Source organism: Pseudophryne corroboree, chromosome 7, assembly GCF_028390025.1.
Source record: "Pseudophryne corroboree isolate aPseCor3 chromosome 7, aPseCor3.hap2, whole genome shotgun sequence".
In the NCBI taxonomy this organism is placed as follows: domain Eukaryota; kingdom Metazoa; phylum Chordata; class Amphibia; order Anura; family Myobatrachidae; genus Pseudophryne; species Pseudophryne corroboree.
Genome location: NC_086450.1, coordinates 322,998,698 through 323,018,342, shown reverse-complemented (window position 1 = coordinate 323,018,342; position 19,645 = coordinate 322,998,698). Strand labels below are relative to the sequence as shown.

Here is a 19,645-nt window from a genome sequence, read left to right as displayed (position 1 = left end):
GAGTCTTACCCAAAGCAAACAAAACACCAGTGTTCCCATATTGCAGTGTGGTGTATTCCCTGCTTCTGCACTGTACAGAGAGGACTGGTTAGAAGAGTCACCCTAACAGGAACTCTGTTGTTCCCAAGCAACTTCGCAGCAAGATCTGTCATTTTAGTGTCACGCAGTTCATAAGTAGAGGCTCTATGCTATGTCTGAAAGCACGGAAAATATCTGACTTACAGACCAGATTAGAATTTGACTTCACGCTTCTTTGTACAAGAAAACATACAGTAAAGCTTTAAGCCACTCACAAAAGATAAGTTGACAAGTTTCATATACTTAAAAAGCTGTTGGACTTACTACTGGTAGGGACATACAAACTATCTCTTATTTCTTGCTGATCTTTGTTTATCCTAATGGGAAGCTCTATCACAAGAGCCGCAAGCTTATGAGAGAGCTGTGACCATCACATGCTTGCTGCAAACAGAATGGTCACATGATGTGTAAAGAGTACAGCGGCTTTCACGGATGTTTACTGCTAGATACAATTATTATATTCTGGGATTTGGAACAATCCACCCTAAGCACAGAGTTCTTATTTGACTAAAAGAAATACAAACATAAATTTGGCCTTGGTAATAACAGTACACTTAACCCAAATCTAAATGAAACACTGCTTTCAGTCACGAAAAATAAAGTTGTCTGACTTTCCAAGTAGCACCAACTGAAGACATTTCAGAATATGTTCATTAGTCAACTTCTATTGCTATGTCAAACAAGAAAAGACTCTGGTGTATAGTGGCTATACACAAGGACAAGTGGAGGGGGTTAATAGTAACAAAAACAAGAAATACACATGGAAATTTACATTTTAGAGATAATTTGGGGTTACACAGTGCTTAGTTTTTTATTTTTGCTTTGTTTTTGTAAGAAAGGTTTCTGGAGGACATTAGAATGTGCCAAACAAACTAAATTCATCACATAAGCATGTTTCACTGGATAAGCCGGCGACTGCAGTAATGCTAAGTACACACAATGCAACATGCAGTTGGTTTAGTATAAAAAATAAGATTTTACTTACCGATAAATCTATTTCTCATAGTCCGTAGTGGATGCTGGGGACTCCGTCAGGACCATGGGGAATAGCGGCTCCGCAGGAGACAGGGCACAAAAGCAAGCTTTTAGGATCACATGGTGTGTACTGGCTCCTCCCCCTATGACCCTCCTCCAAGCCTCAGTTAGGTACTGTGCCCGGACGAGCGTACACAATAAGGAAGGATCTTGAATCCCGGGTAAGACTCATACCAGCCACACCAATCACACCGTACAACTTGTGATTTGAACCCAGTTAACAGTATGATAACAATGAAGTAGCCTCTAAAAAAGATGGCTCACAACAATAATAACCCGATTTTTTGTAACAATAACTATGTACAAGTAATGCAGACAATCCGCACTTGGGATGGGCGCCCAGCATCCACTACGGACTATGAGAAATAGATTTATCGGTAAGTAAAATCTTATTTTCTCTAACGTCCTAGTGGATGCTGGGGACTCCGTCAGGACCATGGGGATTATACCAAAGCTCCCAAACGGGCGGGAGAGTGCGGATGACTCTGCAGCACCGAATGAGAGAACTCCAGGTCCTCCTCAGCCAGGGTATCAAATTTGTAGAATTTTGCAAACGTGTTTGCCCCTGACCAAGTAGCTGCTCGGCAAAGTTGTAAAGCCGAGACCCCTCGGGCAGCCGCCCAAGATGAGCCCACCTTCCTTGTGGAATGGGCATTTACAGATTTTGGCTGTGGCAGGCCTGCCACAGAATGTGCAAGCTGAGTTGTACTACAAATCCAACGAGCAATAGTCTGCTTAGAAGCAGGAGCACCCAGCTTTTTGGGTGCCTACAATATAAACAGCAAGTCAGACTTTCTGACTCCAGCCGTCCTGGAATTATATATATATATATATATATATATATATATATATATATATATATTTTCAGGGCCCTGACAACGTCTAGCAACTTGGAGTCCTCCAAGTCCCTAGTAGCCGCAGGCACCACAATAGGTTGTTTCAGGTGAAACGCTGACACCACCTTAGGAAGAAACTGGGGACGAGTCCGCAGTTCTGCCCTGTCCGAATGGAAAATCAAATATGGGCCTTTTGTAAGACAAAGCCGCCAATTTTGACAATCGCCTGGCCGAGGCCAGGGCCAACAGCATGGTCACTTTCCATGTGAGATATTTCAAATCCACAGATTTGAGTGGTTCAAACCAATATGATTTGAGGAATCCCAACACTACGTTGAGATCCCACGGTGCCACTGGAGGCACACAAGGGCTGTATATGCAATACTCCCTTGACAAACGTCTGGACTTCAGGAACTGAAGCCAATTCTTTCTGGAAGAAAATCTATAGGGCCGAAACTTGAACCTTAATGGACCCCAATTTGAGGCTCATAGACACTCCTGTTTGCAGGAAGTGCAGAAATCGACCTAGTTGAAATTTTTTCGTGGGGCCTTCCTGGCCTCACCCACGCAACATATTTTTACCACATGTGGTGATAACGTTGTGCGGTCACCTCCTTCCTGGCTTTGACCAGGGTAGGTATGACCTCTTCCGGAATGCCTTTTCCCTTAGGATCCGGCGTTCAAACCGCCATGCCGTCAAACGCAGTCGCGGTAAGTCTTGGAACAGACAAGGTCCCTGCTGGAGCAGGTCCTTTCTTAAAGGCCGATGCCACGGTTCCTCTTGGAACAGACATGGTACTTGCTGAAAGCAAATCCCTTCTTAGCTCCCGAGGCCATTAGTCCTCTGTGAGCATCTCTTTAAGTTCCGGTTACCAAGTCCCTCTTGGCCAATCCGGAGCCACGAGTATAGTTCTTACTCCTCTATGTCTTATAATTCTCAATACCTTGGTTATGAGAAGCAGAGGAGGGAACACATACACCGACTGTTACACCCACGGTGTTACCAGGACGTCCACAGCTATCGCCTGAAGGTCTCGTGACCTGGCGCAATACCTGTCCCATTTTTTGTTCGGGCGGGACGCCATCATGTCCACCTTTGGTCTTTCCCAACGGTTCACAATCATGCGGAAAACTTCCCGATGAAGTTCCCACTCTCCCGGGTGGAGGTCGTGCCTGCTGAGGAAGTCTGCTTCCCAGTCGTCCACTCCCGGAATGAACACTGCTGACAGTGCTATCACATGATTTTCCGCCTAGCGAAAAATCCTTGCAGTTTTGCCACTGCCCTCCTGCTTCTTGTGCCGCCCTTTCTGTTTACGTGGGCGACTGCCGTAATGTTATCCCACTGGATCAATACCGGCTGACCTTGAAGCAGAGGTCTTGCTAAGCTTAGAGCATTATAAATTTGCTCTTAGCTCCAGTATATTTATGTGGAGAGAATTCTCCAGACTTGATCACACTCCTTGTGTGACTGCTCCCCAGCCTCTCAGGCTGGTCTCCGTGGTCACCAGCATCCAATCCTGAATGCCGAATCTGCGGCCCTCTAGAAGATGAGCACTCTGTAATCACCACAGGAGAGACACCCTTGTCCTTGGATATAGGGTTATCCGCTGATGCATCTGAAGATGCGATCCGGACCATTTGTCCAGCAGATCCCACTGAAGAGTTCTTGCGTGAAATCTGCCGAATGGAAGCGCTTCGTAATAAGCCACCATTTTTACCAGGACTCTTGTGCAATGATGCACTGACACTTTTCCTGGTTTTAGGAGGATCCCGATTAGCTCGGATAACTCCCTGGCTTTCTCCTCTGGGAGAAACACCTTTTCCTGGACTGTGTCCAGAATCATCCCTAGGACCAGCAGACGTGTCGTCGGAACAACTGCGGTTTTGGAATATTTAGAATCCACCCGTGCTGTCGTAGAACTACTTGAGATAGTGCTACTCCGACCTCCAACTGTTCTCTGGACCTTGTTCTTATCAGGAGGTCGTCCATTTTCTTTGAAGACGAATCCTCCTTTCGGTCATTACCTTGGTAAGGACCCGGGGTGCCTTGGACAATCCAACGGCATCGTCTTGAAACTGATAGTGACAGTTCTGTACCACGAACCTGAGGTACCCTTGGTGAGTAAAGGCAAATTTTGGGACATGGAGGTAAGCATCCCTGATGTCCCGGGACACCATATAGTCCCCTTGTTCTTTGCTATCACTGCTCTGAGTGACTCCATCTGGATTTGAACCCATGCAGGTGTTCAAATTTTTCAGATTTAGAATAGGTCTCACCTAGCCTTCAGTACCACCATATAGTGTGGAGTAATACCCCTTTCCTTGTTGTCGGAGGGGTAATTTTATTATCACCTGCTGGGAATACAGCTTGTGAATTGTTTTCAATACTGCCTCCCTGTCGGAGGGAGACATTGGTACAGCAGACTACAGGAACCTGCGAGGGGGGAAACCTCTCGACATTCCAATCTGTACCCCTTGGATACTACTTGTAGGATCCAGGGGTCCTGTACGGTCCCAGCGTCATGCTGAGAACTTGGTAGAAGCGGTGGAGGGCTTCTGTTCCTGGGAATGGGCTGCCTGCTGCAGTCTTCTTCCCTTTCCTCTATCCCTGGGCAGATATGACTCTTATAGGGACGAAAGGACTGAGGCTGAAAAGACGGTGTCTTTTTCTGCAGAGATGTGACTTAGGGTAAAAAACGGTGGATTTTCCAGCAGTTGCCCTGGCCACCAGGTCCCATGGACCGACCCCAAATAACTCCTCCCCTTTATACGGCAATACATCTTTGTGCCGTTTGGAATCTGCATCACCTGACCACTGTCGTGTCCATAAACATCTTCTTGCAGATATGGACATCGCATTTACTCTTGATGCCAGAGTGCAAATATCCCTCTGCGCATCTCGCATATATAGAAATGCATCCTTTAAATGCTCTATAGTCAATAAAATACTGTCCCTGTCAAAGGTATCAATATTTTTAGTCAGGGAATCCGACCAAGCCACCTCAGCTCTGCACATCCAGGCTGAGGCGATCGCTGGTCGCAGTATAACACCAGCATGTGTGTGTATACTTTTTAGGATATTTTTCAGCCTCCTATCAGCTGGCTCCTTAAGTACGGCCCTATCCGTAGATGGTACCGCCACTTGTTCTGATAAGCGTGTGAGCGCCTTATCCACCCTGAGGGGTGTTTCCCACCGCGCCTTAACTTCTGGCGGGAAAGGGTATACCGCCAATAATTTTCTATCGGGGGAAACCCACGCATCATCACACACTTCATTTAATTTATCTGATTCAGGAAAAACTACAGGTAGTTTTTTCACCTCACACATAATACCCTTTTTTGTGGTACTTGGAGTATCAGAAATATGTAACACCTCCTTCATTGCCCTTAACGTGTGGCCCTAAAAGAAAATACGTTTGTTTCTTCACCGTCGACACTGAAATCAGTGTCCGTGTCTGTGTCGACCGACTGAGGTAAATGGGCATTTTACAGCCCCTGACGGTGTTTGAGACGCCTGGACAGATACTAATTTGTTCGCCGGCCCTCTCATGTCGTCAACCGGCTTGCAGCGTGTTGACATTGTCACGTAATTTCCATAAATAAGCCATCCATTCCGGTGTCGACTCCCTAGAGAGTGACATCACCATTACAGGCAATTTGCTCCGCCTCCTCACCAATATTTTCCTCATACATGTCGACACACACGTACCGACATACAGCACACACATAGGGAATGCTCTGATAGAGGACAGGACCCACTAGCCCTTTGGGGAGACAGAGGGAGAGTTTGCCAGCACACACCAAAACGCTATAATTATCCAGGGACAACCTTTATATAAGTGTTCCTTTTATAGCATTTTAATATATATACATATCGCCAAATCAGTGCCCCCCCTCTCTGTTTTAACCCTGTTTCTGTAGTGCAGTGCAGGGGAGATCATGGGAGCCTTCCCACCAGCCTTTCTGTGAGGGAAAATGGCGCTGTGTGCTGAGGAGAATAGGCCCCGCCCCCTTTTCGGTGGGCTTCTTCTCCGGAGTTTTAGATATCTGGCAGGGGTTAAATACATCCATATAGCCTCAAGGGCTATATGTGATGTATTTTTCGCCATACAGGTATTATACATTGCTGCCCAGGGCGCCCCCCCCAGCGCCCTGCACCCTCCGTGACCGCTGTGTGAAGTGTGCTGACAACAATGGCGCACAGCTGCAGTGCTGTGCGCTACCTGATGAAGACTGAGAGTCTTCTGCCGCCTGGTTCCGGACCTCTTCATCTTCAGCATCTGCAAGGGGGGTCGGCGGCGCGGCTCCGGGACGAACCCCAGGGCGAGCCCTGTGTTCCGACTCCCTCTGGAGCTATGTCCAGTAGCCTAAGAATCCAATCCATCCTGCACGCAGGTGAGTTGAAAATCTCTCCCCTAAGTCCCTCGATGCAGTGAGCCTGTTGCCAGCAGGACTCACTGAAAATAAAGAACCTAAAAACTTTTTCTAAGCAACTCTTTAAGAGAGCCACCTAGATTGCACCCTTCTCGGCCGGGCACAAAAACCTAACTGAGGCTTGGAGGAGGGTCATAGGGGGAGGAGCCAGTACACACCATGTGATCCTAAAAGCTTGCTTTTGTGCCCTGTCTCCTGCGGAGCCGCTATTCCCCATGGTCCTGACGGAGTCCCCAGCATCTACTAGGACGTTAGAGAAATTACATATTGCACCTGTACATGTGTCATAGTTGCCTACCTAAATCGGGTGGCGTTTCTGGCTCCCCGGGAAGGTGGCAATTCCCCCACCTCCCCCCTCCAGCCTCAGTCAGCCGCTCACAATAGAGAACAAGTGCGCAGGTTGAGGGTACACAATGACGCAATTTGTGCTGAATTACGTCATTGTAGCCCCACTTCCCGTATAGGGGGCATGGCCAGCACATAGGTGGGCTTCCGGACAGCCCACCTATGTGCTGGCCATGCCCCTATATGCCGACCGAGCTGACCACACCAGCCAAGTCGGTAAGCATGCCATAGGTCTGAATGATGTCAATCACAGTTGGCACTGCTGCACAGCAGATGCTGATATTTTGGAACATCTGGCTGTGTGTATGGGATGCGGTCATTTGACCGCTGCTCAGGATCCCGGTGCCGGGATCCCGAGAGATCAAGCGCCTGACAGTCGGCATGCTGACCAACAGGGACTATTATCTCCAGGATCCCCACCGCCTGTCTCACAGCCCCAACCCGTGTGTATGGCTGGTTGACCAGTTAAGCAGCCACAGGAACTGCAGACGATGATATCACAACTGGGTGGGCAAATATAAATGCCCGCCCAGTTGGAATGTCTGGCCAGACTTACTGAGCAGCAGTTCCTATTTGTCCGAAACCAAGAACATACATTTCTTACCTATTTGTACTTGCTCTGGCTGGCTAAGGGACACAAATGCTGATGTATCATCTATCCAGGTCACCTGAATATTACCTAGAAAAAAAACACAAAAAAAAACAATTATTGGCATTGAATGTTAACATTAAAATATGAGAAAGCCTGAGATGCACATGTGATGAGAACAAGCGATGTGTGTAGATTTCATGATTGGACATTGGCCTGACCAGTTTAACCATGCAATAAACTACTGTTACGGCACACAAAACTGGCTCCGAGGAATGAGGTCATTTCCAGGGACATTTACATGGAATTACTCAACACAGGAAAATGTAAAAGGCAAGTGCACCAAGAAAATACTCCTTGGTTTAGAAACCTGTGTTTGTATGCAATATTAATTAAGCCTTTATAAAAACTTGTTTGTTAACCACACTTGCTGTTACAAGAAAATGTTATATCTAGTCAAATATTTTAGATATTTATAAACTTGGAATAGGGGGGGGGGGGGGGGGGGGGGAAAGAAGCAAAACAAAAACCCCTCCACTTTGCATTGCTTTGCATATAAACATTCTGCTCTCAGTTTTCAGAAATATAAGGGTTCATGCGATACCCAGATTTTACTCCACGTGGCATACTCCTTTCTTGGCATCCATCAAGCATATACACTACAGCTCATTCATTTCAACACACAACCCAAATGGTCGATTTTTGGTAAAGTAATGAACAAAATATGCTAGTTTGTGCTGAATATATATTTTGGCAAATAAACAGGTTTTGTACTCCTTATTTACAAATTAAATGAGTTTTGATTTCCTTAACTTTTTCTCTCAAAGTATCCACCCTTAGCGGCGATCACAGCAGTGCAAACATAGGGCATTCTGCAGGTTATCTTGTCTAAAGTTTCAGCTCCAATTGCAGCAACTCCCAAAGGTGATTTTGGCTTGCTACTTGCACATCTTGAACACACCTGTCCAGATGTACGCGAAGGAGTTCAGTTGGACTGCAATCAGGACTCTGGGGTAACCAAACCATGTTCTTCAGCACCTGTCATTGTTTTGACTGCACATACTTCTTGCAAAGGACTAGAGGTACGGTTTGGGTCTTTATCTTTCTGTAATGTGAAAACGCGACCAATGATGCTGGTGGCGGAAGGGATGGCATGGCGAACCAGTATGTTGTGGTATCGCTTTAAATCAACGATTCCATCAATTTTTATAAAGTCATAATTTATTTATTTTAAACGCGCCACCTTCAAAAACTTCCCCAGACCATAATGGAACCTCCTCCATGCTTTACTGTGGGCTGAACGCAAGCAAGAAGCATGCGCTCAACTGTCGCACAATAAAACAAATTTGTGCCTCTTGGACCAAAACGCATCAAAGTTCGATTAGTCTGTGAAAAGAACGTTCTTCCACTGACTAGTGGTCCAGCTTCTGTGCTTTTTAGCCCACATTAGCTCTATTTATGGGCCTAAGTAATGGTTTTTAGGGCTACAACACATCCCTTCAAGCCACGGCTACAAGGTGCGGATTGACATGCTTTCCTTCCTCATTTCCATCAGAGTAGCATGGATCTGACAAGCTGTTTAGAATCTGTCCCATTTGGAACACAAACTGATAAATTTGCCCTTCTGTTTTGCGGTCACTAGAGGTTGTCCAGGACATAGGTGATCACATACACTGTTACACGGTGTATCTCTTGAGGGTACACTGCGCACTACCGAGAGAAAGCCATTTCACGCACACTATGCCCTGCGTTTCTCAAGGAGACTATGGCAGATCAATTGATAACTCCTTCCTAGAAGCTATTTACAAAACCACTTTCCATATATTTACAGTATCACAATACAAGGCGAACCCCAGAATTCTTCCACTGTGTATGTGTTGACAAAACGGTTTCAAACAGCACTGGACATGCATCAGATATCTCTACGAGCACCTCTTTACCTTGCCGGTGTAATTTGTTTATTTTCTGGGATCAGACATTATCTGTTAGCATACCGCTTAACTTCTTTACCTCAGGAAGAAAAACCTTTGTGCACGGCGCAGTCATGCACCCAAAATTAGAGGGTGTGACTTCCATTAGGGGGCATGGCTTTGCGGGAATGCCACACCTGTGTGTCACAGCAGGTAGCCTCATTTCTGTGCAAAACACCTTTTACAGAGAAATAGACCAGAATGGGGGTATATTTAAATTAGCTGTAGTGTTATCCAGACTATCGCACACCATTGTCTTTACCATGACTAGGTGACCCCATCATGATAAAGACAAATGGTCTATGCGTTTCTTTTACGATTGAGAGCGTTCATCATAATAACGTCATCAGCCAGTATCCAGTGAATTGGACTAATCATTTATGACGACTGATCTTGCATGCATTTAACATTGTCTAACAATTGCTAAGATCTAAAAGGAAAAACACAGAACACAAGTGATCTACAAAACATGCACCACTACTCTGAACAGATGGAAGCAAAGGGGAGCATTCTGGCATACAGGATTAGTGCTATGCTTGGAACAGTACTCGCCTTTCATAGTCTAAACATAGAAGAAAAAAATACTTGTGATGTATTAGATTAGTTTAACAAGTTAGTTATTGAGATGCAAACAAGTTTTGAGACCAACTGATAGGCCTAATCTCTAATATATGTCCCATTAATCTCAAGTTAGTGGTCATTGAAATGTACTCACTGATATCAGACCAGGTGGTCAGAGAAGGTGGCACATATACGTGGAAGGGCACAGAGGTTATCCAGGCGCTGACCTACACCTACACTTACACTGTGGGCTTAAAACCTTGTTAGTTCATCTTTCCACAAGTCGGAGCACTCAAATGATCCCATTGTTCCCCAGCATCCCATCTATCTGCTACCTGGGAATCATATGCCACACACTCACGTATAGACACTTTAATGGATTAGTCCGGGTGATTGGATCAGAGTGAAGACTCAGGCAGTTTATCATTAACAGGAACACACATTCCCATTTGTACAAGAAATTTCTATAGGTGATCATTTACAGCTGATGAGAATTTGGCGGTTGCAGCACAACCACCTTAAATAGTTGCTTCTGAGTGTAACATGGTAACATCAGAAGAAAGATGGCATCCTGGAATTAACGGCTCAGATTCATTTTCTATTGCAAACCTTACCATTAACACATTATACACAATAGTGCCAACCCCCATTCAAACATTAAAATCAGAAGTGGCCTGCATAAAAAGCACAGTACCCTCCCCCAATGAGCCCATGCATTATGGCCTCTGTACTGTGCATTGAGTTACATGTACGCACCTCCCCTATTTGACCCTGCTGATTTCTGAGCGGTTATCACAGTTTGTTATTATTGGCAAACAGCTGGCTTCTTGCCTATACTCCATTAAACTGCTAGATTCTTGCAAGGCACTGGATAACAATACGAGAATGTTTTAGACAACTCACATAGTCACGTAATGGTTAGCAATGCAATACTGAGGCCTTGAGTTTGGGGCAGGGTGCTGTCATGTTGCATTTGTAGGACCTCCCTGTTTTTACATGAGTTGCCTACAGTATCTGTTTTCATCCAATGATTCAAAGAGAAATGCAAGTTAACTGGTTTCGCACTTCATTAACCCAGGTATTGTTTGTGCACTTGTGGTAAGGAAATTAGATTGTGGGCTCCACTGGGATAGGGACTGCAATTCAACACTTCATAATATGTTTGTGCTATGCTGTAAACATTCAAGCATCCAACTACATTATTATAAAGGTCTTACAGTCGTCTTATATGTCACAGCTTCACACTTAAACATACATTTCAGTGACTTGTTCTGAACAAAAATATTTTGGCATAAGCATCTATATATGTGCATAAAGTAACCATTATGGATGGATTTTGGCACTACCAGTAACACACATCTTTAAATATGAACAGCATTCTTTGTACAGGATGAACATCCTGCCACAAATCATCTTCCAATATAGAACAAAAAGGGTTCCGCATCAGCAGAACTAAAGACAAAAAGTGCGCTTAGCTAAAGCAAACATTACGTCTGGATGTGCTCCGGGAAAAGCTGCAGAAACATTTCTGATTAAGATATTTGAAACCTGATGAAAACCAACCCTTGCTGCCAATAGGACTACAAAGCTCGCTGAGCGGAATATGCATTGTATTTGGGGGGTGGGTAATTACAGAGGGAATTCAGCATCACACAACATCCCACCCGTGTCCTAGCAGAGTAGGGAACCATTGCAGACACGACTAGATAAAAAATCCAAATAGTTTTCTGGGGTTTTTTTTTTTTTGAGCAATGTGAAAAACTTCTCTCAGCTGTTGCACACTTGGAAGACATACGAGAAAGCATAAAATTGAACAATTATAGTCTGCAACACATTTTATTTCTAGTACAATGAGAGTATAGCATTACATAGGATCCAGGTCAAACGTCTGGACTTTCATCACAGTCTTCTGTTGAACCAGACTACACTAATATGCCTTTATCCTTTACAGCACACCAGCCAGATTTCAAACCTCACTAATTCGGTCCAGGGGCCATAGTCATAATCCCTGAGCTATCAATTAACTCCTTTCTTAGTACGTTGTGTTGCTTGTTTGGCCGATGTTCCGCAATGGACTATTCCTCTAGAGCAGGGATGGGGAACCTTCGGCCCTTCAGTTGTTGTTGAACTACACATCCCACCATGCCCTGCAACAGTTTTAGCATGACTAAATAGCAAAACTGTAGCAAGACATGCTGGTATGTCTAGTTCAACAACAGTTGGAGGGCCAAAGGTTTCCACCCTTGCTCTAGAGCATAGGTCTGCAAACTCCCCCACCTTTGCTCTACAGCAGGCATTCCCAACCGCGGTCCTCAAGGCACACCAACAGTGCAGGTTTTAGTGATATCCAGGCTTCAGCACAGATGGTTAAATCAAAATAACTGAGGTACCAATTAAGTCAACTTTGTTCAAGCCTGGATATCACTAAAACCAGGACTGTTAGTGTGCCTTGAGGACAGAGGTTGGGAAACACTGCTCTCCAGCATAGGTCTGCAAACTTGGTCCTCATTACCCCCACAGAGTGCATGTTTTGCAGGTCTCCTCAGAATCACAAGTGAAATAATTAACTCCACCTGCAGACCTTTTAAAATGTGGCTGTGAGTAATTAATACACCTGTGCACCTGCTGGGTTACCTGCAAAACATGCACTGTGTGGGGTAACAAGGACAGAGTTTGCAGACCTATGCTCTAGAGCAGGCATTCCCAACCACGGTCAAGGCACACCAACAGTGCAGTGATATTCAGGCTGCAGCACAGATAGTTAAATCAAAATAACTGAGCTACTAATTAAGTCCGCTGTGCTGCAGCCTGGATATCACTAAAACCTGCACTGTTAGTGTGCCTTGAGGACCGTGGTTGGGAATGCCTACTCTAGAGCAACTTGCAGCTATTACAGACATCTGGCTTGCACACAATGGAAGTAATAGTGTGGCCTGAATCAATACTCTGTGTACCATGCTCTGTGGTGGCACTCTCCTACTAAAATGACAGACTGAATACCAGCTCAGGAACCCGAAATGGCTGCATCTTGTGCACACAGTACAGGAATCTGTACACTTCATGTGAAGGGAAACTACTACAGGTAGCGCTGTTTGAAAGGGCTATTTAATAATTAAGATAATAAGATCAGACAGCCAAAAAAAAAGGAAAGCAAATATCATGGTCTTAACCAAATGCATGAGCCTGGTTCACGTCTGTTAGTAAAGCATATTATCAAGCAACTGGGCAAAACAATGTTGCATGTCAGGTGGGGCAGATGTAACATGTGCAGAGATTTAAATTTGGGTGGGTTATATTTTTTCTGCGCAGGGTAAATACTGGCTGCTTTTGCATGTAGACCACAAATGTGCGACAGCTTTATTTTTACACTGCAATTTAGATTTAATTTTGAACACATCCCACCCAAATCCAAGTCTCTCTGCATACATATGTTCCATCTGCCCCACCTGCAGTGTAACATGGTTTTGACCAGTTGATTGATAATTTGCTTTACTTACAAACATGAATCAGGCCAAGTATCTGTGAGCCACGAAAAAAGAAAAAAACAAACGGCTGTGCTGAATGTCAGGAAAAGTGTATATATGAAGAGAGCCAACGTATAGAAAAATGCAATATTTATCAATAAAAAATAAAAATTGCAAACATGTATACCGGTAATATAGATCTAATGATTAAAAGGATCAATCACACTACAATTATCTCATAATGTTCTGTAATTTCTTGTAGTTGATGCTAAATAGCAGACGTGTTATGGATGGTAAAAGTCCGTGTTCCACAGAATAACGTCAATTACTGCTGTACAGACAGATGGTGAACAGGGTGCACACAGTGTTTTCCCAATTGTAATGGTTATGTGTCACTGAATTGAAGCAGATCTCAATACCTCTCCGGTGAGCTGGTCAAAGCCGAGCGTCCTTGGCATACGAGTCCTGCAGTGCCCACATAAGCTGTGCAGCGGAGGGGAGAAACAAAAGCAGTCTACTCACAAGCTGACTGTGGCGGCGTGCGTGTTGGTGCCGCTGGTGACGGGAGATAACAAAGGGAAAGTCCAATATGGATCTAGGTCGATCTGCACCTTGTAGTTACACCTGAGCAAAGTGTGTGTGAAGGCGGGTCCTGACGCGTTTCGTCACGCTCCACGTGACTTTTTCGAAAGTAGATACTCTACCTTCGAAAAAAAATATATTACCGGTATACATATTTGCAATTATTTTAATTTTTATTAATAAATATTGCATTTTTCTATACGTTGGCTCTCTTCATATATACACTTTTCCTGACATTCAGCGCAGCCGTTTGTTTTTTTCTTGTCTCTGTCCCAATACTACACATAGTATTCCGGCAAGCGCAGTCTCTCAGGAATCGTGGCTTTCATAAGTTTATCATAATTGTCCATTTTTATTTTAATCTAACGTTGAGGCGCTTTTTCCAGCAGTTTTTTTTTTGTGTTTAGCAATCTGTGAGCCACGATCAACAGTGCTGCTAGTGAATGCACAGGTTGTCTTTAAGAACATTAGTTCAGCTCATTTTATGGCACACATTACCTTAGGATGAATACAGCCCTCTCCTACCTCTGCAAAACTAGCAATTACCACTAAAATATAGGTATATCTTAATTATAGCCCAAATAGGCACCATTTGTGACTAAAACTTACCACTACATCACCCACGGTCTAAAATTAGGCCACTGAACTTTCACCATTTTGACAGAACAAACTTTCCATTTATACGGTTACTTAAACTACTCTATGGATGGTATTGAGTATGAAATGTCAACATGAGATGTTGATATTGTCAAGTTAACCATTTTTATCATTTATCATGTAGTCCGTGATGAAAAGTCAACATGTCACAATGCAGACATACAGTATCCCTGGTGGCCCAGCAGTGACTTACCTTTTCTTGGCCGCAGCAGTGGAGTCTTCCAGGGCCCGGCGGTCATGTGGCCATCACTTTCAGATCAGACCTAGAGCGTTGCAGTGAGTATAATTGCCCTATACCTAACCCTCCCTCTAGTGCCTTTCCCTAAACGCAGCCTAACCCTACTGGTGACATTCTAATTCTCATACAGTCTCATTACGTAGACATGAGAATGTAGACATGGTGACTGCTGACATTTTAATGATGTTGACATTGTGGTTTCGACCTTTTGACTACATCCACAAGCATGTGCTCTCAAATTACCCATTCTATGGAGAAAATTCTCCAACCTTCTAAAGGGGACAAGTGGAGGTGTTACCTGTAGCAAGCAGATTCTTCAGTAGCCATCATTTATAGAATGTACCAGCTAAATAGCCAGAATTTGATTAGTTTCTAAGAGCAACACCTCCACTTGACCTCTTCAGAAAGTTTGATAAATCTACCCCTATTACCCTTCATCACAGACAACTGTATGTTGTCCCCTGGCTACCTAAAATCAAAACATATGGACAAAAACTCATAACCACCCCTCCAATAACTAAAAATCTGAGCAGATCTAGTTCTGCAATGCATTATGTAATTTCCACTTAACATTCCATTATAGGCAGTCTCTAGAGCAGTGTTTTTTGTTTTTTTCAAAATCAGTCATCAAGGAGCCCTTAAAGGTGGCCATACACTCTAAAGAGAATCTCTCCAACTAGTTATCTTGGTGGAACGAAAATCTGGTAATGTATGGGAACAATGACAATCATTTGCTTCCAAACACTAGAAACCAGACAAAAACAAACACATTGAGTAAACCAATTTGTCCAAATGCCAGTTTTTGTGGTCAATTGTCATTTGCTCCCATACATTACAAGTTTTTCGGCCCAACCAAACAACTAATTGTATGGCTTGACATATAATCTTAAAGTGTATACTGGTTGGGGAGTCCTTAAGCTGCAGGCCAAATCCTCATTTCCCCAGATTCAGCAGGGGCATACAAACCCAAGTCCTGCCTAATCACCTCACCACTTGAGAACAAATGTGAAAATCTGAGGACACAACCACAGTAACTGTCAGAATCAGATATCCAAAGTACCACACTTTGGGCCATTTGTGGAAAGTACCCTACCAAGTGAACACTGCAGTACACTCAAAGGAAGCTCTATATCTGGATCCGCTGGAATCTAGCTGAATATGTAACCAACCAGGAGGGACCAGTGAGAAGCTTCAAATCATCATCCCCCAGTGTCCTAAAATTAACTTTCCATCTACAGGTAGCTGTATGGGGCTTTGCTTGCGGAATTTAGTTTGATAATTTCAGGGGAAAAACAATGAAAATCTGTGGCTTTGAATAGCAGCTATATACTGTAGCAAATAATCCCCTAAGACTCTGCAACATTAACACCCACCATCCATCTCATTCACACACAAAAAAAAAATGAATAAAAATGTGAAATATGATACCAAAGGCCGGCACTGGAGATTCAGATACCCCGACCCATTAGGCGTGATGGGCATAACTGTTCTATAGCAGCAATAGTGATACATCAACAGTGTACTACCCTCCAGGGACAGCGGCTCCTTAAACTTCTCATTGCCACAAGTGAAAAACAAGGGTCTACCTCTGTATCCTCAGAAACCTTTAGTACACTTCCAAACTCTCCTTGTGGGCACCAGAAGAGGGAGACACCATCGAATAGATGATTCGACTAAGTTGACCTAATGACCCCAACCAGTTTTTAGAATTAAAGATAAACTTTGACTATTATGGAGCTCTGTGGCAACATCCCTTCCCCATATTTAAAAAGCATTCACATATTCCTTGTGCAAGCTGTAGACCGACCTCATCAGTTCCTCCATTCCAACTGTACCCAATGATTACTGTCACACTGACAGCACGCACGGGAAAGACTTGGCGTAATGGTTAGCATTACTACCTCACAGCATGGAGGTCTTGGGTTTGAGTCCCACCTAGGCACCTGTGTGGAGTTTGTAAGTTCTACTCATGCTCATTGGTTTCTGGTGGGTGCTCCGGTTTCCACTGAAGCCTAGCGTGTGTGCACGCATGTACATGTGGGATTAGGGACTATTGACAAAGCTCTGCTCAGGCAGGGACAGATGTAAATAACTGATAGTCTGAATTACTGCATATTATGTGCACTATATAAAGAACTGCTGTAAATAATGGTTAATAAGAGACCTGGGGGCTAATTCAGACCTGATCGCTGCTGGGCGATCAGGTCTGAACTGCGCAGGTGCCGCAGTGCGCCAGCGTATGCCAGAGATGCGATCGGCATCTCAGCCCTGCGATCACCTCCTCCTGGCAGAGGCGTTCGCTGAGAGGGAGGGGGGTGGGCCGGCGGCGTTGGGCCGCCGTTTTGGGGGCGTGGTCCGGGAAACGCAGGTGTGCCTGGACCGTGCGGGGAGCGGGCCACGGCAGCTGCGTGACATCACATGCAGCCTCTGCGACCCGGAGAGCGACGTGTAGCTCCCTGCCAGTGCGCAGGAGCTGCGCTGGTAGGGAGCTACTCTTCAAGTACAAAAGCATCACCGCTGTGCGATACTTTTGCAACTGTGCGGGGAGGGGGCAGAGACAGGCATGCAGGGCGGACTAGCCCTGTGCTGGGCATCCCCCCGCATGTCTGTGAAAGTGATCGTAGATGTGCTAAATTTAGCACATCTACGATCAAGTCTGAATTACCCCTCTGCTCAGGCTACAGTAATCACAAGTCACATCCAAAACGTCCATATTAAAAATTGTGCCCTCCTTTACATGGCCTCAAATGATGCAAAGCATACCTGGCCCAACACTTTGGGAATAGTCAGTCCCCTTCATTTTCAGTATCGGTAGGAAGTATTACATATGGACCAATGATAGCTGTGCACAAAGACTATTGTTCCAAGACTGATCCATATGCACAAAACACAATGGAATGCTTATACAGATCTGATTACATGCAAATTGTGCATTAATTAACCATTCATTTAATACTAAACTCAAAAGATTAATGACATGCATGAACATAGGTGACCTTGCAAAAAATACAAAACATTGCCAAAATACCTTATTGCCAGAAGATCTTATTGGACATAGTTAGGAACCCTTCCAATCAGATTTTTTTCCAGTAACTAGCTAGGAATCACATTGCCTATCAAATCCCAGTACAAGTTTCATGTGCTACATCTCAAACAGCTCATAAGGGACAGGTGAGAAAGTCTGAACAAACTTTGCTTTAACTATAGATGCCAAAAATGTAAATCAGGTTTCAAATTACAACCAATTATTGCCAAAAAAAACACAGAATATTTAGCAATCTGATACATCATGTATCATAGCTCCCCTAATGTTCCTCTTTAATAAGAAATGTATAAGAATGCTTTTATGCATGGCGTTCAATTAATCAAATCTGGGATTTCCAACAACTGGCTCCTATCTCCTGACACCTGTGAGTGGAGAGAGGCTACAAAAACTCTCCATTCAAAAGGAAAATCCGGAGGCCGATAACACTGCTCATCTATGTACCGCGCAGACAACAGGCTGAGCCAATAACCATGAGGTCACTTTAATACAAAGCAAAGCTTCCTGATATAAGCACATGGAAAGCAAATATGAAACCCACAAGTGTAGGTTGCAAAGTCCCACATGTGGGAATAGTTGTACAGGCCTTTCCTAAATCTGTATCATTTGGTATTAACCCACCAAGCTTAGTGTAGACTTGAATGGATTAAGAGGCATCTGTGCTCAAATGAATGTGAGAAAATGCAGAACTCTCAAGAAGATAATGAAGTGTTAACAACCATTAACAAATGCTTTATCCAAAAACATTCGGCAAATATACAAACATGTTGGACATTCAAAGACACAAAAAAAAACTTCATCCAAGCGCTCATAATAAACAGCTACAATTCGCTGATTAACCATCACTGCTGCTCAACTAATTGTGGGGTGGTTAGCCCCATATAACTAACACAAAGGGAAAAAGAGAAAATTAGGGTGAGCAAAATTGTTAAATATAATAAAATAAATGTACAATATACATCAATATATGACAATATTGTCTCCAATAAGGATATAAGACCAGTATCAGTGAGAGAAGGAAACAGCCATTAAGAGTTCAAAATATAAAATTTTCAAATAGAGAACCTTAAAAATCAAATTTGTATCAAGAATAATATTAGATGGCTACAGTGTATAAATCCAGCTGCTTTTCAGTAATCAAGATTGGATTAACCTTTAACAGTTCATTAGCAGACAAATGTAACCATATAGAAAGCATCATGATATATTGTGAGCCTATGCCGCCAAGGCATACTCACTAATCTGCAGAATTTGAGGTGGTGGTTGCCAACAGCAATGGCCTACTAACAATTTGGAGCAACAAGTGTTGGATGTGCACTAATATTCTGTTAAATGAACAGTCAATGCAGCAATTTACTCCTTGATGCATAATGGATTACGGAAAACAGCTGAACTGATACATTGTAACCATCTTATATGGTCTTGATTCAAACCTGTTCTTTAAAGGGGGGTACACACGGAGAGATCTGTGTTTAAAATCTAAGCAATCTGGCTAGATTGCTTAAGGGCCGTATTCACGGGCCGATTTGGGGAGAGATGTGTGCTGAGCGGTTCGCTCAGCACACATCTCTCCCCCGGCTCAGCACAGCGCGATGTGTGCCGAGTGTGCGGGGGAGACGTGGGGGCCGCTCATTTCACCCAGCGGGTGAAGTGAGCGACCTGCTAGATTGGCCTGCATGCAGGCCAATCTAGCACCAGCGATAGCGATGCGCGGGGCTGCGCATCCCTATCGCTGTGAGGGGTACACACGGAGTGATCGCTGCTTAAAATCTAAGCAATCTAGTCAGATTGCTTAGATATTAAGCAGCGATCG

General features: G+C 44.1%; 1 protein-coding gene across 2 annotated transcripts in view; it reads right to left on the bottom strand.

Moving 5' to 3' along the window:
* The window catches only part of PARN (poly(A)-specific ribonuclease), a 338,956-nt gene that overhangs the window by 82,458 nt on the left and 236,853 nt on the right, over window positions 1-19,645 (bottom strand). Inside the window, exon 21 of one of the 2 annotated variants that reach the window (XM_063934319.1) lies at window positions 7,333-7,407. The exons of the other annotated variant lie outside the window; for it this stretch is intronic. Within the exon in view, the coding sequence (XP_063790389.1) occupies window positions 7,333-7,407 (75 nt within the window). The remainder of the gene's footprint in view (window positions 1-7,332; window positions 7,408-19,645) is intronic. 2 annotated transcript variants of the gene reach the window in all.